Source organism: Nymphaea colorata, chromosome 12, assembly GCF_008831285.2.
Source record: "Nymphaea colorata isolate Beijing-Zhang1983 chromosome 12, ASM883128v2, whole genome shotgun sequence".
NCBI lineage: Eukaryota > Viridiplantae > Streptophyta > Magnoliopsida > Nymphaeales > Nymphaeaceae > Nymphaea > Nymphaea colorata.
The window spans coordinates 21,458,535-21,483,990 of record NC_045149.1 but is presented as its reverse complement, the minus strand read 5'-3'; the positions used below and the strand labels follow the sequence as shown (position 1 = coordinate 21,483,990).

General features: G+C 39.0%; 2 protein-coding genes across 3 annotated transcripts; both read left to right on the top strand.

Annotated features, from left to right (window-relative positions):
* The first annotated feature begins 3,204 nt into the window (after positions 1-3,204).
* Positions 3,205-5,532, top strand: LOC116266486 (inositol-tetrakisphosphate 1-kinase 5). Of its 2 annotated transcripts, none has more exons than XM_031647743.2 (2): positions 3,205-3,640; positions 4,176-5,532. In XM_031647743.2, exon 2 carries the CDS (start codon positions 4,335-4,337, stop codon positions 5,364-5,366), a length of 1,032 nt encoding a protein of 343 aa, XP_031503603.1. In that variant the 5' UTR covers positions 3,205-3,640; positions 4,176-4,334; the 3' UTR covers positions 5,367-5,532. The 2 variants fall into 2 exon arrangements, with proteins under 2 accessions (XP_031503603.1, XP_031503604.1); XM_031647744.2 differs by having other exon boundaries at positions 3,893-5,532.
* Positions 5,533-20,301: 14,769 nt separating this feature from the next.
* Positions 20,302-22,048, top strand: LOC116265938 (transcription factor MYB41-like). The gene is made up of 3 exons (XM_031646947.1): positions 20,302-20,705; positions 20,964-21,617; positions 21,822-22,048. The coding sequence occupies exons 1-3, from the start codon at positions 20,443-20,445 to the stop codon at positions 21,856-21,858; spliced, it is 954 nt and encodes a 317-aa protein (XP_031502807.1). The 5' UTR covers positions 20,302-20,442; the 3' UTR covers positions 21,859-22,048.
* Positions 22,049-25,456: the final 3,408 nt, after the last annotated feature.

The following is a 25,456-nucleotide window of genomic DNA, read 5'->3' as shown; positions in this document are numbered from 1 at the left end:
GAGCCGAGCTCGACTAAACGAGTTAAACGAGTCGAGCTCGACTATTGGTTTAATAATTAAACGTTAAACGAGTTAAACGAGCCGAGCTTGAGCTCGACTATGTATAGTCGAGTCGAGCTCGAGCTCGTGTTAGGAACTCGACTCGAGTTCGAGTTCAAGCTCGAGCATTTCGAGCCGAGTCGAGTTCGAGCTGGGCGCGCTCGAGCTCGACTCGGCTAGTGTGCAGCCCTACTTGTGGTAGCAAAGATGATACGTCAAGGTACTGAGAATAAGTTATGTACTCTACAAAAAATAAAGAATTAGATGAGAACTTCAGCTCGCTTGTAACTGGATGTCGTTCGGCTAATGGTTATCACGTCATGGATTATAATGTAAAAGGGGTTAAGTCTATGCCACGGATGAAGTTTTCACATCGTCACAAGATCAAGTTTGAGAATCTTTTACCTTGCATTGGGGTAGTTACTTAAAGAAATGAGAAAAATAAATATATTGCTGCCATTCCTTAGACAATGGTAACGAGCACTATTACTTTTTAATTGACAGGAAGAGATAACAACATTACAAATATATAAACATCAGTCCAATAGATAACAATATTACGAATATACATGCATCTCTAAGGAGAGCGAGTTTTGAGTGCTACCTTGTACACATAACTAGCCTATACCAAGAGGTAGACCCTATTACTAATATATGAACTTTTAAATATGGTAAACAATGTACAATATGTATATTTACTTTCATACCCTAACAAACACATGTCTTGTAGTGTCTATAATAAAGAAACATGCGAGACCGAATAACACATCCTATAGCTTACAATATAAGAAACTGACAGTATGCCATATAGCGTTTAAGATCATGAAATGGGTGTGACCAAATAACACGTCTCATAGCATTTGAGATAACGACGTGAGTATAACATTACAAATAGCGTATAACATGAGAAATCGATTATTAGTGTTTGAGATAATGATAGAAGGATGAGATAAATAAAGAGATCTTATAGCATTTCAGATAATCAATGGTATGAGAGAACAAAACATGTCTTGCAACGTTTGAAATAACGATGAAGGTATGAATTAACGAAACGAGATTTATAGCATCTTCGATAACAAAAAGGGTATGAGATAACAAAACGGGTCTTATAACATATAAGATAACAACATAGATACGAGATAATGGCAGTAGTATAAAATAACAAAACAACATATGAGATAACGAAACAAGTCTTGTATATGAGATAACGAAACAAGTCTTGTAGTATATGAGATATCGAAAGAGTTTTGAGATAACAAGGATATGAAGTAATGACAAAGGTATTACAAAACGAAAAGGGCGAGACTCGAAAACAAAGACGCTTCTTTTGTCATTTAAATGAATATATTGATCACAATGGTCTGCATACACAAATTGACACAATCATTTTTGCCTTCGCCAATGGGAAATCCTGGACTAAGTAAATTCATTGTGTGTGGATCTCAATTCTATTGTCGAGTCCTCAAACCATCAGTCACCACATGCTCACAGCAATAATAGCAACATGAATATCATTTTTACCTTCGCCAATGGGACATCTTTGACTAAGTAAATTATTTGACTGTGGTTCTTATTTTATTATTGTTTAATCCCAAAACCTTCGGTCACCGCATGTTATTATATTACCTGTGGATGAATTTTTTGTGCAATATAGAAACGTATATAACCAAGTCTCATCTTGAGGGCCAGATGTCACTGTCTCGAATCCCCATTGGGGCTGCAGCCGTTGATGGCCCAGCGCCCTCCTAAAACCGTAACTTTCTTACTATCTCTCTTTCTCTCTCTTCACCAAGTCTGTCATGGAAATGTTTATTTTGCCATTCAGCTGTCTTTTTTTTGCGGCTGGGTGATGTTGCCGTTCTGTCCTTTTACTCTCTTTTCACTCCTCTTATTTTTTTTTCTATACGTTGTTTTGAATATTTCCTCTTTTGCTTCGATCTTACGGTTTGTTACTGTAACTAAGAGATTTCTTATCCCCATTTTTTGTATTTAGGAGACTTATTGTCCTTAAATTTTGATATGCATTCTCATTTTATCTGAGCCAACTGAGCCAACTCTTGCTCTCTCTTTCACATGCATTTGACAGACATGTAGTCCGTTGATAAAATCACCTTTTATTTTAGTTTTTCAGCTATACAGAGGTAAAAGTATTGTTTGAGCGAATAAAATAGAAAGGGATTGAAAAAAAAAGCTTGAGTCATATAAAAGGCATGTAAAGAAGTGCTTGATTAAGACATGGAATTCCCTTTTTGGGGAAACATGGAATATTCTATTAATTTTACAAAAAGAATGTATAGCTTGCTGAACTAATTTAGGCGACAACATGTTTGTGCGTATTCTTGGTATCAAAGGAACTATATTCGTTCAATACTTTGTGGCCCTATCAGTGTCTAACTGTATTTCCTCTTGTCAAGTGAGAACACATTTTCATCAATCCCCTTTTTCATATCCATATACACATAGATTATATGCAGTAGAACTAATAATACAGTTTGGCATCGTCAGTGATTACAAATTAACCTGTCTTCTAATTAAGGCTGAATGAAATAATTTGATGGTTAAGTTAGTTGCAATATTATACCCATGGCCTCTTTGGTTCAATATTCTAATGAGGCCTGCTAGAAAAAAAAGGGAAAAGAACAAGAATGAAGAAAGAACAAGAAGGAATGAATTGGGACAATTTGTCCATGCATATATCTCTTTTTAGTTTTTACTTTTTTGAGCATTAGAAAATGATTACATGCACAATTAATCAAAAGGGTTTCACAAGAAAATCACGAACAAGATCTGATCATGTTGCGAGTTTGGACTGCTTGTCCTCAAGTGTTGCAATGAATTGGAAATCTCCTGTCATTCCATCCAAACAACTAATTTCTCAGACAAAATTTGCTCTAACTTTCAAATTCATAGCATGTCCTTTCTTGCAAGAGAAGAACTTTAGTTGGAAAGGAGTTCAAGCAGCATCTTGCTCTTACTTCTTTCTCATTTAATAATGAAGCTTTATTGAAACTAATGGGTTCTTATCCTTTTTGTAGGGCCTATAAGAACAGGACTTATCTCTTGGGAGAGAATCAAAGCATCTTTTCAGATGATTCTATTCCAACCATGAGTTGGTGGCCCATGGATCATCTCTATCAGTTTGATCAAGTTGCCAACACTTTATATTCTCACTTTCTTCCCTTTATTCCTCTCCTGATTTTAGTACAAGTTGCATCTAATGTGTGCAAGGAACTAAATATGGTAGAAATGCTAAAAATCAGTTTGGAGCAGATGGAATCAGATCTGCTTCAGCTGCAGAGCTAACCATGACAAAATCTATGATATTTTTTGACGCTGCAGTATTCTCTTCCTTTCTCTGCGGTGAGAAAGGAAGAGAAAACTGAAGAAGTATGGCGTTGTGCAATGAGGGCCCCCCGCATCTGCCTATATATAAAGAGGAGGCCTGTATCATCGATATCGAAAGCAAAATGGTGAACCAGTCAGATGGCCAGATTGAAGGGGAAGGGAAGAAGCATACGCAGGATGGTGATGGTAGGCCTCAGATGATGGCCGCTGCTTCTATTCGGACGTGGCAGATGGACTTTCTGCTCCTTCTTCCTCCGTATGTAAACTCCATCTCCTCTACAATGTTCACACACACATAAGAAAAAGAGAGAGAGCTGGTTACAGAGTGAGCATACAATCTGAAGCTCCAAATTAGCAGTTACCTGATTCTGCCGGCCATCCGGGCTAGCAGATGAAACCGTAGATGTGTCCGGTGGCCCTTAAAATTAAAACATAATTCTGCGAAAACCAGAGCTTGTGAAATCCTGATTTCCGATCAGTTGCTGGAATCTGGTTTTATGATTTTCAGGTGGGAAGACGAAAAGGGCCTGAAATTTTCGGGAGGGTCGTGTTGTTCATGTCCTTTAAGAAACCGGACCTAAGACTTCGGCTATTGTTTCTTGAAATATTTCATCCGCTTTGAGCAAAAAGTTTTACGCCCCCAATTACAGCCTTGCTGGGACATTTTGAAAGTTAAAGAATAAGAGTATTGGATTCTTGCTTGCGATGAGATTTGAGATTGGATTCGGGTTCTTTTCAGTGTTTAGTTTTTTATTCTGAAGCTAAGTCGTATTATTGCGAACTATGGCTAGTGTTCTTCGGCACAGATCGAGATCGGAAGGTAAAGACTAGCTGCGAAGTTCGCAGCAGATTCTTGCATCGAAGAACGTCGTTGGAGGTGGGATTCCAAGCAAAACGGCTTCGTAGGGTTTCCGTTGATTCTAGGGTTTTAGAAGATTTTGGGACTTCCGATGGCTGATGATGGAGAGAAGAGGAGGTACAGGGTCGGTTACGCGCTCGCGCCTAAGAAGCAAGAGAGCTTCATCCAGCAATCACTGGTCGATCGCGCGAAGGAGCGAGGAATCGATCTTGTTCGCATCGACGCCGGTCGGCCGCTGGCGGAGCAGGGGCCCTTTGACTGTGTCATCCACAAGCTCTACGGCGAGGAATGGCGGAACCAGCTGCGAGAATTCGTGGAGAAATACCCACGCGCCGCCGTCATCGACTCGCCGGAGGCGATCGAGCGACTGCACAACCGAATCTCCATGCTGCAAGCGGTGTCGGAGCTCCAGATCCCCCAGGAGAGCGAGACGTTCGGCATCCCGAAGCAGATCGTCATCTACGACGCCGAGACCCTGGAGAGTCTCGCAGGTCTCGAGTTTCCGGTGATCGCGAAGCCGCTGGTCGCCGACGGGAGCGCGAAGTCGCACAAGATGTCGCTCGTCTTCAACCCAACGGGGCTGGCGAAGCTGAGGCCCCCTCTGGTGCTGCAGGAATTCGTGAACCACGACGGCGTCATCTTCAAGGCGTTCGTCGCCGGCGACCACGTCCGGTACGTGAAGCGCAAGTCGCTGCCGAACGTGTCGGCCGAGAAGCTGGGGAATCCGGTGGGCTCACTTTCGTTCTCGCAGGTCTCCAACATGACAGAGCGCCGCCGCGGGGGAGAGGAGGAGTACTACGAGGACCTGCGGGAGAGCGCGATGCCGCCTTTGAGCTTCATGGAGGAAATGGCGAGGGGGCTGAGGAGGGCGCTGGGCCTCAACCTCTTCAATTTCGACGTCATCAGGGACGTGAGGGTCGGGAACCGCTACCTGGTGATCGACATCAACTATTTCCCGGGCTACGCCAAGATGCCGGGCTACGAGGCCGTCCTGACGGATTTCTTTTGGGACGTCGTCCGCCAGGCGGAGCTCCGATCGGCGGCGCACGACGCAGCGGCGGAGGGCAGTGCTGCGGGCAACGGCGATCGGCTTTGCAACTCGGACGGCCACGTCAGTTTTTGAACGTGAATCGTCTTCTCAATGCCGAATCGGACCGGACAGAGCCGGTTCTTCCGTCGGAAAAGTGTAGGGTATTGAATTTCTTTGTCAAAATTTAGAAATGTAAGCATAAGCAAAAGATCTAAACAGGTTCAAAAGGTCACTAAACCAGTCTTGGTATGGAAGGTTTTCACAATGGGTTCAGTGTTCAGTGGCAGCGTAAACTTTTTTCACGAACCTTTAGAGGATGCTTGGTAGCAGGACACTTTGCTTCCGTAGACCTATTACTGGTACCAAACGATATAGTTGACAAATCCATAACTAGGACTCAGATTGGTAGATGACCCTGGGTCAGCAAGTTGACCCCTCAACTCGTTTGAGTTTTAAAATAACCTGAATCAAGCGAGTCAGAATGAGTCAAGCCGAGATTCATGGCCTAGTCTTTTAGCGATCCGAGTTTACTTGAATGATTTCCAAACCAACTCGAGTCAGCCAACAATGCCAAACGCCCCTAGTTTTCAATTACAAGGAACATTTTCTTAATGGGGAGTCCTCCTTTTCAATTACATGGAACACTTCTGCGATTTCAAACCCTAAACACGCAGAGAGTGTCTCCAAAATGGCAAGTTAAATCATGTCATATTAGGTCAAGACAAAATTCATAATTTAAATCTTTGTTCATTTTGAAAGAGAACAGTCAAATTAACTTATGCTTTTGATTAGAGTTCTGATAAAATAGGACTCTTACTTGACAGTTGTCGACCAAGTGAGGCCGTAAAACAAGATAAAAATGGGAGGCGCCACCCCCTTTTCTATTATGACAGATAAGGGCCATTTTTTTTTTCATGAAAAATTGTTATATTCTTAGCAGTTGTTGTATCAGATTGGGGAAAAGGTTTCCACGTTTCTCCACATAAATCTCATGTTTTCCAGTGAAAGATTATCAACAGAAATTTGATTTCTTTGATAGGTGAATTTGAAAACTGTATATTTTTCATAAAGTCAAGGGAATAAAATTTTCTTATCGGATGAGACTGGTGGTCTAAGGGTGGTGTAAAGAGGTCGCTTATAGTTTTGGAGTTTTGCTCTTTTTAGCTGCGCTTAGTGGGATTTTCATCCAAATTGCTATGAATAAGCTACTAGGAACCTGATCTTAGGCAAAATCAAGTTAGTTTTGCTTCCAAAACCTGATCTTAGGGTGCTACCCAAACACTCCCTAAGATACAAATTTTGAAATAAGAATGTGGGCTCAATATATATATATATATATATATATATATATGCATTTCGTCGTTATTATTAGGTGTTTGCAACGACAGGCCAAGGATGGCATCTCTACGAATGTTTGTGATAATTTTATGCACCAAATTACTAAGACTTATTGGTCTAAATCGTATACACCATACTGCGCCTTTTAACTTATAAATTGACACAAGTTGGGTATAGTTAACTCTTTCTTCGGATTAACGTTGTCATGAATCTTTAAACTCAATATTTTGTAGAGAAGGTACTTGTTACATGTTCCTCGCCTTTAAAACTTCGCGTCTTACCTCAAAGATCCTTGCATGAGCCATCTTTTAATTATTTAACATCTTGCTTTTGGAATAGCTTGGTGGTAGTTTTGTATCTAAAGTTCTAAAAAAGATTAATAACCATATAGGGCTGAGCTATATATATATACATACATACATACATACATATATACATACATATATATGTATGTATATATGTATGTATGTATGTATATATATATATATATATTATATATATATATATATATATCATACAAAAGATTTTAAAAGGATTTGAGAGGTTAATTTATATACTCATGTCTCATACTAAATGTTTTTGCTTATATCAAATTTCTGCAAATTTGGTTATCAACATTGGTTTGAGAGTAAAAGTTCGACAACACTTATAGTTCCACAAACAAGGAAGTGTGTTTTTTCTTTATTTCATGAATATGAAGGACTTGACGATGGTCTCATGTTAAGAATGACAAAAAATTTTAAGGACCGTTTACATACTGGTATTGAGACTCTCAAGACTTATGGTCAATATGTGATAACATATTCTATAAGAAAGGTTGGATTATAACATTTTATATATGTATAGAATTGATTTGAAAAGAATCATATACCTACAATGACTACATTTTCATGCATACATTTTTGAAATCAGAACTATAATGATTTATCGTTCCTAAGTCTTTTTTTTTTTGGTTTGCAAGTAGATAAGGGTCATTGCACATATATTCTCACAATTTTATCTTTTCCGTGGTTACATATATAGGCAACACACACGCACACACACACACACATAACGTTCAATGGATTTGCATATAGGTGCTCAATGTTTAACATTTTACATTGCACCCACCTAATTTTTGTAGGTAACACACTTTCCTTGTCTACTGCCACTGCCATTGGGTTAACCCTGCTTCTAGGTGAGTAGAAAGTTAACAATCCACCGCCTACTCGAAGGCCCTCTCATTCTTTGTGCCTCCAAAGAGCTTAGGATGCATTGGAACTTCGGTGGGGTACGGTACACCTGTCAACTAGAGTGTTGTGATCCTACTATTTATAGTTAACTCTACTTAGTAATGGAAAATGACAAACTAATCATAGCTTGATCATCTGAGCCTTGAATAATCTGTCGCTTTATCAATGAAGAGTTACTAAAGGGATGGAGGCATCAACAAACTAATAATATCTAGAATAATCAATGCCCTAAAAAAAACTAAGCACATAGGAATCGACTTTCTTGGTAATTAAGCAAAGAACAACGGCTTGTAAAGTTCTACTGTTCTAGCAAACCCCCTTTGTTTGCACTCGCCTTGTTCAAAGATCTTCCAATAATAATATCTCAGTTCCGTTTCATCCTTTCAGCATTCTTACTCAAAAGGAAACCCTTCCACGATTCAGGTTTTGTTTCAGGTTGAAAGTAGTATGCACCACACCTTCATCTTCAATGAGGAAAAAGGTGGCTAACGCTTCATAAGAATGGCTTGCAAAGTGAATTGGTGCCATTGAATGGTAGATTTGCATGTAGATTTGGGAAGAATAAAGAACAATTTCAGGTTGGTTGAATTGAAAAATTTGAGTAGGGAAAGGGCAAAGACGCCAGAGGGAGAGAGAGGAGGAGGGGGCCATGAACCAGCCATAAGTTTAGTCTTATATTGAAGATTGTGAAAGATCTTTAAGGACTTATAAAGGGGGTCATTAATGAGATGATTGTCATGGTTTCTAACCTTTTGAGACTGAAGCTGTACTGTTAGGGGGCGGGTTGTGATCCGCCGAACTAGGGGCCCGAGCCCAGGAGTGGGTCGGGTTGTTATACTTAGTCTTTATAGCAGCACCTCAAATGATCTTCAATACTATTAGGATATTACCCTCCAAGACTCGAACCAAGGATATGGTTAATGTGCGCGACCTACCTAACTGGTTGCAAGAGAGGGAGAGAGCTAAGTGGAATCAATAAATACCTGTCTTTGGAGTAAGATGAACATGAAATAAAGAGGAAAAGTTTAACATGTATATGAGTGTGAATAACGAATGTCAAACCTTGACATCGCATTTGATGGCCCCTGCTGTGCAAACCACTCTTTAATCAAACAGTAGATTTCAGATCCACGGTTCAATGCAAAGACTGGGAAGGGGATTCAACAATAGATCCACAATGATCTCAAGATCACCTAGGATATGAGTTTTAATCGATGCCATGAAATGCAGCCTAAAGGCAAGTTTGATTGTCTCGAATCTCAGATCCGAGAGGTTTTCAATCCGCGGGCTTTCAAATGCCATGTGTGAGAGGAGAAATTAGTTTGAAAGTGCTCCGTCCTCCTTTCTCGATCTTATAAAATATAGGACTTTGAAGCCAATACATATCAGTTTACACCTTCATTGTCAATAAGGCCCAAAGTAGGAGAGAATGCCCCCGTACGAATGGTGCAAAGGAGGAGATGGGTTGCGATTTGCAAATTGAGAATGATGCTGTTGAATAATAGCTTTGAGGATTTTGGAAGTACCAAGAACAACTTGAGATTGAATGCATTGTATATACTACCAAGGCAGATATTATGGGTAGAGCCAGAAATTTTTTATGAGGAGGTTGAATTAAAGTTTTTAAATTTTGATTAGGGTCAAAATATCATTTTCCAAATTTTTTATATAGACCAAGTGAATTTTTTTTAAATTTGTATGTAAATTTTAATTTTTTTTTGAGGTGGAGCCAGAGCACATGCGAGCCTTACCTTGGCTCCACCCCTAACGAAGATGCCCCATACAAGAGAGAGAGAGAGAGAGAGAGAGAGAGAGAGAGTTTAGTGGTGGTAGCGGAGCTACGTTGCAGTTGGTGTGGGCAATTGCCCCACCCAAGCCCGAGTAATCCCTTACAAAAGTTTTACTATAATAACATTGGAATCAGACCTACCCAACCCATATGCGGTGCCCACACCAAACTTAGGCGGCTGTCTGTAGCCCAACATGCACCCAACCCATTGCAATAATAAGATAAATCAATGTTCCTTAGCAAAAAATTTATGCAGTAAATGTCTAGCCTAAGGTTGCTTTTAACAGTTAGATTTCGAATAGGAGGTAATCTAAGATCCGCAGTGCCTTCCATGTGGTGGATTGACTGAATGCAAAAAACTGCGGATCGGGTAGGGAGGATCAGACAACCGATCTGTGGACCCTTTTACAATATCTCAGATCACCTCAGATTTGAGATATAAGACGCTACAAAATGCAAGAAAGGGTATGTTTGTTTGTTTTTTTTGGGGTCATTAATGCGTGTATTACTCTGCCTCTTTCAATTTTCATTGTCAACTGTAATTCGGGCGGTGAATCGGAAACCATTTTCTCAACACAGGTGGCTGAACACAAATTTTTAAACATTGGAATGTGTATTTGCGAACATGTTACAGGTTGGGTTCCTACTTGTAATTGTTTAATATTTTTTAAAACAGTTGAAACTGTTCATTAACTTGGAGTTCCCAAATACTTTAAATAAGCAATGATAATGAGAAAGTAGCATTACTAAGAGTTAAATTAATTCAGATTCAAATCAGATATATCATTAATCATATCTGTTTTTTCATATATTCATATATTCAGATTCAAATTTGAATAAAGAAAAGTTATATCCGAATCCGAATCTGAAATCCGATTTTTCAATCCAAATCCAATCCTTATATTTATATCCAAATCCGAATCCAAATTTCAAACCGAATTTTGCCAAATTTCAAAATTTAATAGCACTATATATAAGATATCTGTCTAAAAAAGAATCCGATCTGAATCCATATCCGAATCTGATTAGATATTTATGTATATCGGAATCCAATCGAATGCCATTTATTACATCCGAATTCAATGGCACTTCTTAATCGGATATGAATTTTTTTTCCATCCCTATGAAGGAGACACTCTGATGGGAAAAGAAACTGTTGCATTTATTAAAAGGGAGGAAAAGGAATAAGCGGATAAACTTTTCTAGTTATAGGTATCTTGGAGTTGGTGTTGGGCAAAGAAAGAGTGGCTTTCACTCAAGCGTCCATTTAACTTCACGGCAATGAAGTGCTTAAACTGGTTAAAGACATGATTTCATAAAGGAAAAGAGTCAAGACTAAAGGGAAAAGCTCACTGTTCACCAAAGAAGCTAAAAGTGTTGGCATACTACGAGCTAAAGTATATCTCTAGGCCATTGAATATGATCCTTAATTCTATATATATAGTTAATGACATGTAATTGCACAGAAACCATATATGCTACTGCCATCTCACACCATATTGAATCCATCCAGAGCATACCTTAAGCCCGAATCTACTTTTGCCATTTTCACAAGATGATTTTAATTTCTTGTTCAGTGAAACAAACAACCAAAGTCTTATATTATATGTCCGAGGCCCCAAAAGCAGCCCTAGATCCTGAAGAAATGAAGTTAAAGGGGAGAAGAAGCTTCGCCATTCACTTAAGCAGTGGGATTAGCCTCCCGTTCACCTGAAAGTCGTAAGGCCCATGATAAAGAACTCATGTTTCTCCGAGTTACATATGAAAAAAGTTTAACACCTGATTAAGAATACAGTGCGGATTAAGTTTTAAGAAATGAAATCTCATCTTGACACCCAATTTAGACAAAGATCCGATTGGATTCCGACTTGAATTCAGATTTAGTTTCATATAAATATCCCATACCCAATATCATGCAATAATTTGAAGGTCAGTTCTTAACATACCATAATGCTGTTTGGATTGGTTCATGCATTTTAAAGTAGTATTCGGTTTCAAATGTACAAATAGAATCATATCTGGCTTGGACTGTGAATTTAAAAATCAGATTGACATATGGTAAGGACTCTTCTTTATGCGAATTTCAATTTGAATTCGAATCCGAATATATGAACATTCAATAAATCAAGAACACATTCCATTTAAATCAGATCTGTGGACATCCCTGCTCGTGACTATGAATCATACGTGAGAGCACCATGATAGCATCGTCATATCTTTCGTGATCAACCTTGTCTACATGCGTCATGACAGTAAATTCTCATGCAGGAAAGCCAATCAGGTCATAATTGTGGCCAATCATCTTTTGAAAATAAGTCGAAAGGGAGTTGCTGTGGATGTGGGGTTGGACGCGTTTTCTTCGTTTTCCTGCTTTATTCAATTTGTACTTATCCTGTTTTCACCTTATCTGCTATTCATTTCTTTTTCCTGTTCTTGTTTTCTCCACATCAAGCCAAGAGAAAATCGCACACTCTTTGCCCTTCTAGAAATGGCGGCCCAAGCAGGTGCCCTGTCGCTAACTCCAGAGAATCTTTTGAAAGAAAGTCGTGTTCGGGAATATTTTATCTCCGAGAAACCATGATAGAGATCTTAATCTTGTTTTCTTTTTCTAATAAGTACCCAACAGAAGGGATCAAGGTAAATGACGAATATAATATTTGAAAGCATGAAACTTTGTATTCGTAATCAATATTGTTCATTTGATCAAGTGGAAAAGTAACTCTGTATAACTAGAAGCAGTATTACTGATACTTCATTCATCTATTAATTAGGGTTAACAAACAATGGTACTAAGTGCCAGATCCAGCAAAATTGGTCTTGTCCAATGATTTAGACCACATTGACACTTGAAAGAAAAAAAAAACGAAGAAAAATACTAAATGGGACTAAAATGCCTTATGTTCTTCTTCTTCTTCTTCTTCTTCTTCTTCTTCTTTTTTTTTTTTCATTCTGCCTCACAACTTCAGTAATAGTGCCGCTGTACCCGTACCTAAAGTAAACACTTAGACAAGCTGATCCAATCAACTTAATTTTACTATATTTAAATTTTTTCAGTTTTCATTCTGAATTTAGAGTTATTGTTCACTAACATATAATGTTTTCATTTATGTCACTTGTTTATTTAAATGCTGCTTTTATTTGTTTTGTTTATGTTATTTCACACACACACATACACAAATATAATATATATATATATATATATATATATATTCATATCACTGTACGGATATCCGAATAATAACCATATCCGTGTGACTTAGCTATCAACTGTCCATGTAAACTAAATCGATGGCCAATGTCATTCTTAATTAATTTAGCACCCAAGGGTCTAACACTTACCTGGTCCTAATAATACAGGCAGACTTTTATTTCACAGGATGAGGTTGTTCCAGCAGAAGAACATTCCTAATGAATTCGTTGCAATCTGGTTTCACATCAGATTTCTGCAGACTATGAAGTTGAGTTCCATTTTTTTTTTATTGGAAAGACGCCATTGATGGAAACAGGCTTCAGGTGCAAGTTGCAGGCACAAAAACAACGTCAACGGCCATTAGCTTTAAATATTCTCCCACTTGAAGAGCTACTTACTGCCAATAAATTAAGCAACAGGCCATTATAGGTGATCAGAAAGGAAAAGACAAGGTGTTTAGTGGTGGTGGAAATATGTTTAGAATCAGTAGACATTTTCAACAACGCATGATCCTCATGCAGCTAAGGTTATACGACGTCATGGCCTTCATTAAGGGGCTCTCCATTGCACAAGTTGCAAGTATTTTTTGTCTTGGAAGATTAACTAAAAGCAGCCTTTCCACTCAAAGTCTGCCCAATACTCGAGGACGTCACACTTGGGTATCTCACCAAATTACTTAGTTTTCAACGGGTTGGCCGTTCTATTAATTATTTATAATTTGTATGTTGGGAGAGAAAAAAAAAGTTGAAAATGTATATATATATATATAGAGAGAGAGAGAGAGAGAGAGAGAGAGAGAGAGAGAGAGAGAGCATTGGCCAATGTAAAATAAGAGCAGGTTGGATTTCATGAGGCGGACAAAGACAAAGACATGTAAAGAAAATGAGGAGACAAAAAACTACATTTGTTAAGTTGGGGGCCTGATAAAAAAACTAAAACCTGTTGAATTTTCAGCTTTCATGACAAAAAAAAGAAAAAAAGCATCATTCAATTACTAAATCCTCTCATAAACCCATGTTTGGTCTAATTGAGTCCTCAAAAAATGCGCCCCGCTCCCAAATTAGAGCCCTTGCATGTTCAACCTCTTGATAGGGGCATTTTGGTCATTTTAAAAATAAAATTTTCTCTCTCCCCCTTTTGCCCTTACAATGCGGGCAAAATACAAGGGTACTTAAGTCATTTCAAGCCTTTAACATGCAGCTCACGTGTTTAGGCCCAAACGAGTGTGCAATAAAACCTCCCCACCGGGCTGAGCCACCGGCGGGTACTTCGTACTCGGTCTGGTACGGGACCATCTGGTCAGCCCGATAGGGGCTCAATCCGTCTGATAACTTTTAAATATTATATTAATAATAATAATAATATATATATATTTTATATTCAAAAAATATTTTTTTATTGTAAGCCCGAGCCCAGATTTTGTGCATTGGGCTGGGTTCAGGCTCGTGATGCCCAGTTCTAGTAGTGTGCAACATTGTCTTTTAAAAGACTAAATTGCCCTTGACAAAGGGGACTATACCATGAAATGAAAAGACAAAATTCTCCGAACGGATCGACCCGCTTCAATCTTTCAAACATCGGATCCACTTTGCAGTACCAGCATCTTAATTTCTCTTGCACTCGAATCCGAGCAGTTGAACTGGGCACTGCTTTTTCTGGAGTTGGTTTAAAGGTTGGCCTAAATCAATAATAGCCAAAAGTAAATACGTAGATCGCAGTCTTGGCAAAGAAGAAAGGAAGACTAAACACGCTGTAGAAAGTCATCTTCTAAGTCTCCTGGTCCAAAGGCCACGATAAGAAGGAAAGCCATGTAAAGGAAGCAACCTCTTAACTAATTTGGAAAAAGAAGAGTGCAATTCTGTCTCCAGGTTTCATGAGGTTGCCGTCCTTTCACTGAGCCGGTGGGGAGATTTGTTAAAAAGTAAGGGAAGCTTGTGAATGCAACACTGTGATGTAAGCGGGGACGACAGAGGGAAGGGAAGGCGGACTTGAAGACCTCTCGTCCCCTTTGTAGTTGCCTTCTGGTTTTGCTTCTTAGACCTTGACAATATCATCCAATCTGAATTAGGCTTGATAAGTTTCATTTTTGAAAAAGATATTAGAAAGCTGCCATTTGCAATATTAAATGGCAGTAAGACTTTATTTCAAGATTGACGGTTCATAAGCAAATACAATTGTTTTCGACTTTGGTAGGAAGTTGGATTCAGTAGCGGAGACACATGTGAGTTGGTGCGAGCAATTACTTACACCAGTACATACGAATTTGTACCCATCAAACAGTCTTGTGTGATGGAATGGATGGGTGTTCACGCCGGCCCGAACATCCATGAAGCCATCACGAAAGGTTTGCCTAACTTTAGCCATGCCTACCTCTAGGGGCGGAGCTACATGTGGTCATTTGTGGGCAATTGCCCGCACAGTCTAAAAAAAATCATTTACTTACATATTAGTTAATCCTAAACTTTTACATGTTAACATATAAAATGTCCCTCAAATATATAGTTAGTGCTCCATAGATAAATATGTCTAGCTCCGCCATTGGATTTTACTGACGACCCAGTCAACAAAAAATTCGAACCGGCTTGTGGGCTGGCCTCAGCGGGCCTAGGCTCGGTCTAGGCTGCAGCAAAAGAAGGAAACCGAGTCTCGGTTGAGCGCCTTGAACATGTTGAATGTCTCCACGAGTTATCATGCAGTGAGACCCTCTCTCTTGCTAATCAGGTGCACGGATCTTAAACTTTGAAGTTCAGGAACTTGGTCACCTTCAATTAGAGTTTGTTCCTGACAAAGTTAGTTCTGGCGTGCTTTGGAAGTTATTCATGCAATTCCTACCTAGAGCACTTTAACTTGGTTCACAAGGAAATGATTCTGCTTAACTTGACGTCTCCCGTAGTCCCCACCCATCAAAAAATTACTGAAAAACAAGAAAAGTTTGATCTCAAGTTCCACAAGTTGACCATATTTAGTTACCAATAATTAAACACCATCGCGCATACATAAATATAAACAACTCCACTCTTAAAACCCGACATATAATTGACTGGGCAATTTTACAAAAGAATAATCATCCCATAAGCATTGAAATTGCACTAATGTCATCCTAGGCATAATATATAGAAAATTCTTGCGAATTAATACCACAGTAGTCCTCTCTCTTTCTTTCTTTCTCTATTTAGATAAGCAGAAGAGTATTTCATCCTACCACCTAAGAAAAAGCCGAAGCTTCCGCCCAACACCTTGTCTCGTCAAGATATATTTGTGGTGCTTCAATGTGCCACCCATGCCACGTTTCATTTTACAACACCACGGTCGAGCTTCCCGCTCGTTCATTGCACCAACCCCTTCGGGGACTTCTCTCTCTCTCTCTCTTGGTATGACATTTTAAACACATTCTAACCAAAACAAAGGAAGTTTTTCTTTGGTGCCCTGATTTTTTTAGTGGTAACTGAAGGCATATTATATAAGAAACCAGAGCTTGATTCTTTAACGCGAACTTCTTGAGATATATCTTGTCAAGTTGCAATTTTATTATAGAAGTTATTCCCTCTACCACACAAAAAGCAGGGCCTTGCTTTGGTGAGGTGGTGGGGAATAGCATACGTCAGGGCGGGAAGAAGGTGCCCGGCTCCGGCCACGCCAGACCTAACCCCGCTGTGGATGGTTGAACGTTGGCAGCATCGCTTCTGGTTTGGTCACCGCTCTAAATACACAGATTGAGACATTTTCCCCCACATTGTAGTAGCATATCATGCATTCACATTAACACTGGACCTACTTATAATTGCGTTTTGTGAATTATAAAAAGCCAAAGCCCACTCGTAGTCAAATTTGGTTAACTTTTTTTTAAAATAACAAACTAATTTGAGATATCACCATAAAAACATGGCATACAAAGATTGTGAAATGATTGAAATAATTGTCAAATAGCAACTGCCTGAGGGTTAGGTCAAAAGGTGGCAGGTCATGGGTTCGAACCACATTGTGAGCGTGACCTCTTATAAGATAGAGCATTGCATTAAGTGAACCTCGCAGCAGCTCAGGCCACATGAGTGAGGTTTGTAAAGTTATGCATGAACCGACTGAAGGGTGGAGCGAATCGTGCTATGTGGACTTAGAAGGCGCGCCATGGCCCCGAACAAATGGACCGAGTTTCACCTCAGTTCCTCTTTTCTGCTTTCGTTTTCTTTCTTTAAGCAAGAAACGGAGAGGGCAGAGTATAATATTCTAGGGTACAAAAAGGTCAGTTTGACTGTCCAGAGTAGGCTGAAAATTTGTTACAAGGGAGTTAGGGTTGGTGATATATATCTATATATTAGAGAGAGAGAGAGAGAGAGAGAGAGAGAGAGAGAGAGAGAGAGGTGGCAATGTGGGGGCAGTAATCTTAAAAGAAAAGGGTGATGAGAATCAGATCATTGGGACTGCCCATTGAAGGAATCGGTTGATTCAGCGATTCATCTGAATTAGCTATAAAAACTATGTATTAATATTGGTTTTTACAAGAAGAGAAAATATATATAATTTATAAAAAAAAATTAAACTTTTCTAAGTGAGCAAGTGGATTATAATTCACCACATAGAAAATAAATGAACCTCCCCTACTCCTCTCTTTGCTTCTGGGGTCCAAGCTGGCTGTGTCGATGCATATGCTTATTGAGGAGATATTATATTATATCTTCATCATTGTACCACAATGAAGCCACTCCTCTTTTCCCTTGTCCAAAGGGTCTAAAGACAATGGTACCACGATGAACCCTCTATTCTCCTTGCCCCGAGTCCAAAGCTGCACTGATGCATGCCTAGTAAGAGATAGTGCACCTTCGTCTCGGTACCGTGCTCCATCCTATATAACATAGAAGTATAGCACTTGTAGGACTCAATCACAATGTGTCTTTCCTGCACCACCGGCTCGACCAACTATGCTATGACGTTTGAGTAAAAGGGTTTAATACATTTAAAGAAATAATTAGAAATGGAGAAAACAATGTATGGCATATAACTTGATCTGCCAATGATTCAATACTGATGCCGTTCTACTATTAAGACAGTGGGGAGGAAGGTAAGTGTTGTGTGGAGGAGAAGAGGTGAGTGGCCCGCTGTCAGGATGCATGGTAGAGTCCAATCCACAACAAGGAGAGGATGTGAACGAAGATCTATCAGCCAGCCATGGTTAGTCATCTCTTGGGGAGGGGGCCCCTGTATATCATTGCAGGAACATGTTAAAAGGGCAGAGAGAAAGAGAGAGAAGAGAAAGAGAGAAAGAAAGAGATAAGTAATAAGTAGCTGCCGATTGACAAAGGGCGAATGAAAATGAAAATGGCGACCTCCCATTGTGGACTTTTGGAGGACACATGACGAGGCTGACCATACATGCTAAGTCAATCAGGGTTTGAAGGTTCTCTAATGTCAATGGGCAAGATGCCCAGGTGGAGACAAAGCCCAATAATTGATCTCTCTCTCTCTCTCTCTCTATATATATATATATATATATTTCTCTCTCTCTCTCTCTCTCTCAGATTAGGTCAAAGGTGATCGCTCTCAAATAAAGGGAGTTAACCAACCTTGGCACAAATTGGAACTGCTCCTGTGAAACATGGACCATGATGGCTGGGTCAACCTCTTTGACTTGTCACACTTCCAACTTGCAGAGCAGACTAGAGCCAAGATTAACACAATAAAGAAGTGTATAAGAAAAAAATGGTTCATCTTCATGTTGTTAAGAACAAGGCCCTCTCACAGTCTCTTAGGACACCAAGAGAAGAAACCAAAGAAAAAAAAGGAAGAAGAAGACACAAGAATTTTATAAGGTTCAAAGACAAAGTTCTCATACATACATGACCGCACAAAGTTTTCACTACCATAGAAAAATCAAAGAGTACAAGAAACTGCTCTCCCCCACCCCTCCGTCTCTATATTAAGATGAGATTACAGCAAACTCATTAAGTATTAAGTATAGATCAGACTCCACACTTCAACACATGTAAAGGAGGTTAATTTCTTCTTCATGATATTTATTAAACGAGGAGGTAATATTACTTAGTAGTCGCACTCCCCCCAGCGTAAAACCCTAAATAATCTTAGTTTGTAGGTTCTTAGGCACCGGAGTATTGAACTCTTGACCTTCTTCAACTTCGAGGCCATCGACCCCATCCCTCAGGCCATGTGGGCAGCGCTCATTGCCTATGCATGGTTTCTTTATGCTAGATTAACTTTGTCCATAATCCTATTTGTCAAATTAATTAACCATTCATAAGTTAGCCAAGCACTGTCTTCACAAGCAATGATAATAAATTCCGTTCTGTCGCGTGCTAAACTTTCTCTTTTGAAAGCCAACAGCTTAATTTCAAACGAACAAAGATTTATCAACAAGTGATATGACCATAGAATAATGAAAGCAAGCAACCATTGTTGAAAATGGGGTTCCTTGTCTTGTATATTTTCGGCACATATTCTCTTTTTCCTTGTTTGCTTCATGAACTTTCCCATTGTTTCCTCTTAACTCCTTTTCTCACACAACCAAAATGGTAAAGAAGTTTCTTCTTGAGAAAAAAAAAACACCTCTGGTGGAAAAGAATCCCAAAGAAATAAAACTCATGTCTGTGATTCAGGAGGATAATTTTCAGTATGATTTAACCAAAGTTGGCTCGATTGACATGTCAGTGTTGATTAATTGGGCTATGACCAATATAGCACACATCACATCTAGCATATATATGCGTTTACGGCAACGCGTTGTAGGCTCATTTTTTAGCTCATTCATCGCTACTGATACTTTTTACTTTTCAATGTATAACTGGTTTAAGAACACAGCAAAGTTTTCTGAATTTAACTAAAGACAACGCCTCTGCCCAAAGTCTAAAGATTTAGAAACTTACGCACTCAATTGCCTCTTGCCCTCGGTACTCTTCTTGACATCATCAGCATGAAAAAGAAGAGAAAAAGTTTCACGTAGGACCAGATTCTCCCAGTAATTCCAAGAAGGGACCTTCTGTTTTTTTAAATTTCTAAAAGCAGTTCAATTTAAACAGTGTCAGCAAAAGTTGGGCATGCATTAGAAATTTTGGAAATACATGCAGTATATCAGGATTATAAAAGAATGATAGGCTGTTAGTTGAAATTAGAGAAAAATAGTCAATGCAGGTACCTGAGGTCTGGAGTCAAAAATATGTCCCTTATGTTCTTTCCTTTCAAAATTTTTTTTAATTCGCACTTGACTAGCATAGTGTAGAGTAGGTATATCGTATTGGTCACCATGCAAAGGCCAGTAGGGGCTACCTCTTTGGTGGTTTCTTAAAATGATGGACAACATTAAAGAAGTTCTCCTTTTACTAATAAACAAATAGAGTGTCCTGCTTTCATGCCCAAGAAAAAAACACAGGCAAAAGCATTAAAAAAATGCTCAAGTCCCACAACCACCACTGTAACTCCCTTTATATATGCTTCCATGCCTCCAACTTCAGAGCAGAAACTCTTCCTCAGACAAACCCTTAATGCCTAAAGTCTGTTCTTCAAGACCCACAAGTTAATTTCCTTTGAAGAGAGAGGGAGTTGGCTCACCCTCTAACCAGTAAAGGCTTTTAGAGAGCCATTTGCTTCTGCTCTGGTCCATTCCAGGTCGCAGCAATGGGGAGGTCTCCAAGCCGTGATGAAAATGGAGTGAAGAAAGGGCCCTGGACTCCTGAGGAAGACCAGAAGCTGGTCGACTACATCCATAAGAATGGCCATGGAAGCTGGAGAGCTCTCCCAAAGCTCGCCGGTCTCAACAGGTGTGGGAAGAGTTGCAGACTCAGGTGGACCAACTATCTAAGGCCAGACATCAAGAGAGGCAACTTCTCCTTTGATGAGGAACAGACCATATTGAGCCTTCACCAAGTCCTGGGAAACAAGTAATTATTCTGCTTCATTTTTGTCCTTCTTCATTATAGGCTACCTCTGCATTCATTATCATATATAATGGTAGATTTTTAAACAACGGCATTAGATATATAAATAACGTTTCAACATCATTTCTCCAAAGCTAAACATGGTATTGTATACAAATAACGAAGCAATTTAACTACATGATAATGTTAGAGCTTTCAAAGGAAATTGTAAACCGCATGCATCTTTCTCGGCCATCTCATCTCCTTTTTGTTGGTGTTCAGGTGGTCTACGATTGCGACCCACTTGCCCGGCCGCACTGATAACGAGATCAAGAATCACTGGAACACGCATCTCAAGAAGAAGCTCATCCAAATGGGGATCGATCCTGTGACCCACAAGCCAAGGATGGACCTAGGTCTGCTCTCAGGTTTATCTTCACTCGACCAGAGCCTTAGACTGCAGCCTGAAGCAGCACAATTAGCCGGCTTGTTCTATTTGCAAAACCTTCTTCAGGCAGTGATCAATGTTAAACCTTTTTCCCTTCCTGGTTTAAATGTTCCACCATTGATGCCAAATTACCAGCTTGAAACTCTCCCTTCAAACACTGCGCTCCCGATAGACCAATTTCAGATGAACACCAGCCTGCCTGATTTGAGCCCTACTGCAGAAATTCCTTCTGGGTACCAACAAAATCTTGTTTATGATCATGATAATGGCGGCACAATGTTTCCGCTTCTAGCCACGCCTCCGTCGTCGCCACCTACTCCAGCCAATATTAGCCCATTTCAGGATCAGATGAACCAACAACCTGAGATCTCAAATAGTTCTTCAACTACTACTCCAATGATGGCGACCATGACACCAACCAGTTTGGACATGTTGGGGCAGCTCAATCTTGATGACCCAAGCGGTGACTACTGGGCAGACCTTCTAAGGTAAGCATTGCCAAATATAATATGTCTCATACCATTGAAACGTAGTATGCATAGAAAAATGAACTTCATATACCCAGAGAATGTCCTATCCCAAATGTATCTGCAAACATGTCATCCTTAGGTCATCAGAGGTCATGTAACACATGAATGTCTCTCTCCCTTTCATGATTTGCTAATTTTATGCTTCTTTTGCTTCTGTTGCAGCCAACTCCCTGCGTACAAATGCATGGAAACATCTTAGCAAGATGGGAAGAAGCATGTACAAGTCTCCATGTACAAACATTTTTCATTCTTGAGATCGTTCCTTCTTTCAATGTGATCAGATGTGTTGAGTGGTGCGCAGTTGCTGTGAATAAAAACAAGTTCATATTTTTGTAAGATGGTATCACATAGATTGTACATCTCATGTTTTGAGAAGAAAGGGACATCAATAATAATACAATCTTCTGTCCAATTATTCTTTCCAGCACTATCTAAAAATTTGACATGTAAGCAAATCTGGGACGTAAATCTCAAAGAAGGACGGCTCTCGATGACCGTTTATGTGTGGTTACTTGTGCCAATGTCAAAGCATGCATGCAAAAACAACTTAAACGTGTATAAACTATATGCGTTGATGATCAGTTTCTTATGACATGTTGAAATTATATAATGGTCAGTTTCTCAGAATTTTCATTATCATATGATGATAATGATGGGCCCATGTTGCCAACAAAAATTGAAAGGAGTTGAGTTAGTTGCATGTGAAAGCGAGAGAATGCTTCTAGAAATAGAAAGGGATCAGTTGTCGTAGGAAGAGGACAGGGATTCCAATCAACGGGTGCAACGTGGGGGCTATTAGGAAAGAGGTTTCCGTATTCTCTCGAAATGGATGTCGGGGTTTTTTTCTCTCGCCTTACCATGGGAAAAATTTCCCAACCACGAACTAATAGAGAAGAAAAATGACGAAACGGTGACGCAATTTTCTCCACAGAGAGAAGAATTCAGGAAAGCTTCTCAAGTTATTCGTGGCCAATTTCTTTCCATACAAGCGATTGAAAGTTGCTCACACGGAGGACCTAACTCCTACCTGTCTCTTATTGTAGAGAGAGAGAGAGAGAGAGAGAGAGAGAGAGAGAGAGAGGACTGTACGTACTATCTTATAGAAGTCATTTCTTTGTCATTTTCTTCTTTACTATATCTCTTTTGACAAGCCAGTCTATTCTCTTTTGACCCCACAATTGTGACTCTGTTTCTATGTTGAGGAAGTTTTTTACTTTTGCCTTCCAAGACAAAATTGTGGCTGCAATTTTTCTTGATTTCAACATTACTTGAGATGTCAATAGCTAAACACGTCCTTAATTATCATTTTGTTTATCATATTTTTATCTCTAAGTTAACCAAGTATATATTTAGAGAGAGAGAGAGAGAGAGAGAGAGAGGTAGGTACCATATTCTTAGGTGCTAGATCTGCAATGACTCATCTTTGTCATCTATCATTAAAATATGAATGGTTGAAAGAAAAACAAAGAGACAAGGTATTTAAGTAATCTAACATTTTCTTCTTACTTTTCTCCCAACCATTCTTTTGGAAAGATGGATGACCAAAATGATTCCTTAAGGGTCTAACATATAAGAGTTGGTACCCACAAATGTCTCAAATAAGAAAATACTTCAAAACCATATTTTACATTTCTTATAAATTCAAGCTCAATAACTCAAAATTTCTATTTTATATATATATATATATATATATATATAAAGGAGAAAGAGCCAACAAAATGGTAATTCACTGTGATGACTAGTCACGAACAAAACAAAAAACAACAAAAAAAAAGAAAACAATTGAGCAAAAAAAACCATAGAACAAATAAGAGAGACCGGAGAACAGAGAGACAAAGAATAGGTAATCTGCAGCCAAGCGCAGAGAGAGAGAGAGACAGATCGTGTCCTTTTCTAACTAAATCAGAATGCGGCTAAAGATGAATTAATTAGCCAGTGTTTGTGTTATATTTTGATTGACACCTAGCCATTGTTTTCCAAAAACAGAAAGCATGGAGGCGCCGTCACCGGGCGAGGTGAGTCCTGCCTGAATCTTGTTCGTCTTCGAAGAATGGTTCAAGAAACTTACGTGTAGAAAACAAGATGAGACTTAATGCGAGCGAGCAGTGCGGGTCGGTAGGCCGTACTGCCATCTTTCAAGTCACACGATAAAGGGGCCGTCATAAAGAGCTATGCACTCATAAAATTAAAACCGTATCACACCATCTTTGGATTTACTAAAAAATATATACAAAAATTCATTTTTTAAAGAAATGTCTCTGAGTGTCAAGCAGACAAGACAGCTAGACGGCACTCATGATATTTATTAATTTTTTTGTCTTAAATCAACTTTTTCGTTAAAATTACTAACATATATTTGACCGCATCTATATAATTAACAAATTATGCATCTATAGATATGCCTTATGTGGGTGCCTCTCAGTGTGCTAAGCTACTTTTCAAAAATTCAACCTTATAAAAATACACGTCGAATAAATAAAAAAACATTCGAACAGAATTAGGAAACGGAAATTACGTGTACAAATTGGATTTCACTAGACAAGAAAGCTAAGAAGACGATCACATTCTAAAACCTTATAAATCATATGTATACATCTGATTTGCACCATTTTTTCTTGGCCATTTAAAATATTTTTACCCAACCATCTAACCAGACTCTCTTTCATCTGATGTCGATAGATTGATCGATAGATGATTGAAAGAAAAACATGAAAAAAAAATAAATACTAATACTAAATGATAAAAATGTCCATCATTTTTTTTAATCATTCATCATATTATATCAAACGGTCTTGGTAGATAGCAACTCTCAAAAACCAATATATATATATCTATATTTAAAAAGAGAGAGAGAGAATATTGCATAATGAAGCATTCATAAACACTCCTCCAATTGGCTGAGGCCTTATGAAAGGACTCTATGGATCTCAAAAGATAGGACCAGCGTGCATAAGGAAAAGTACCACGAAGTCGAACCAAGACTGCCCATCTAATAAAGACGTCCTCGGCCACCCCTTTGGTCAGCCTATCATCATTCAAAGGCCAATTTGTGCTGGGGCTGCCTAGGCCAGGCGTTTATCCCTCATTTGTCTACATGTGGCACAGATATACGTATATATATATAACCAGCAAACATGTAAGTCATGGTGGATAAAGGGAGAAGCTTCTTAGTGCATCAAGATCATGAAGAAGAAGAAGATAAAGGAAGAAAAAAGAACACAGAACTAGTCCCAATCAAACAAGTAATGGGGTTAAAAGGTAGAGAGTAGGTGGAGAATAAAAGCTAACAGCCTGCACCTAACCCTGCCTCATGTTTGATTCCGCCCGTCAAACCCTCATAATCAAATATAACATATGGTAGGGCATGGATGATGTAGGGTTGATTGAATCGCATAACTGTATTAGGAGCAAAGAACCCTTTTAGGTTGATCTTCCGCAGATTTTTCAATGCTCATGAATCTTCAGCGGATTTTTCAATGCTAATGAAGGAGCGCCTCGACCTGGTCCATGAAATAAGTACATGAGCTTTTTAATTTGTTTAATTGTTGCTCCAGAACATCATGAAAACCAACCAACCGTGGTCTGCAAGGACTTGAAGATCCAGTTGCTAGTTCCTTTAGAATATACAAAGAAGCTCACTTTTGGAGCTTGTATAGACATGGAAGCTTTCTTGTTAAAAAAAGTGTGTGTTGTCAAAAACTCACGTTTGCTTGCTTATGCACACTTACACTATATATATATATATATATATATATATATATATATATATATATATATATATATATATATATAATATA

What these genes read in the sequence shown, in the direction of transcription:
- LOC116266486 (XM_031647743.2), top strand. Translation starts at nt 4,335, where the DNA reads ATGGCTGATGATGGAGAGAAGAGGAGGTACAGGGTCGGTTACGCGCTC.
- LOC116265938 (XM_031646947.1), top strand. Translation starts at nt 20,443, where the DNA reads ATGGGGAGGTCTCCAAGCCGTGATGAAAATGGAGTGAAGAAAGGGCCC. An exon ending in CACCAAGTCCTGGGAAACAA is followed by an intron (nt 20,706 to 20,963) that starts GTAATTATTCTG and finishes GTTGGTGTTCAG; the next exon opens with GTGGTCTACGATTGCGACCC. An exon ending in TACTGGGCAGACCTTCTAAG is followed by an intron (nt 21,618 to 21,821) that starts GTAAGCATTGCC and finishes CTTCTGTTGCAG; the next exon opens with CCAACTCCCTGCGTACAAAT.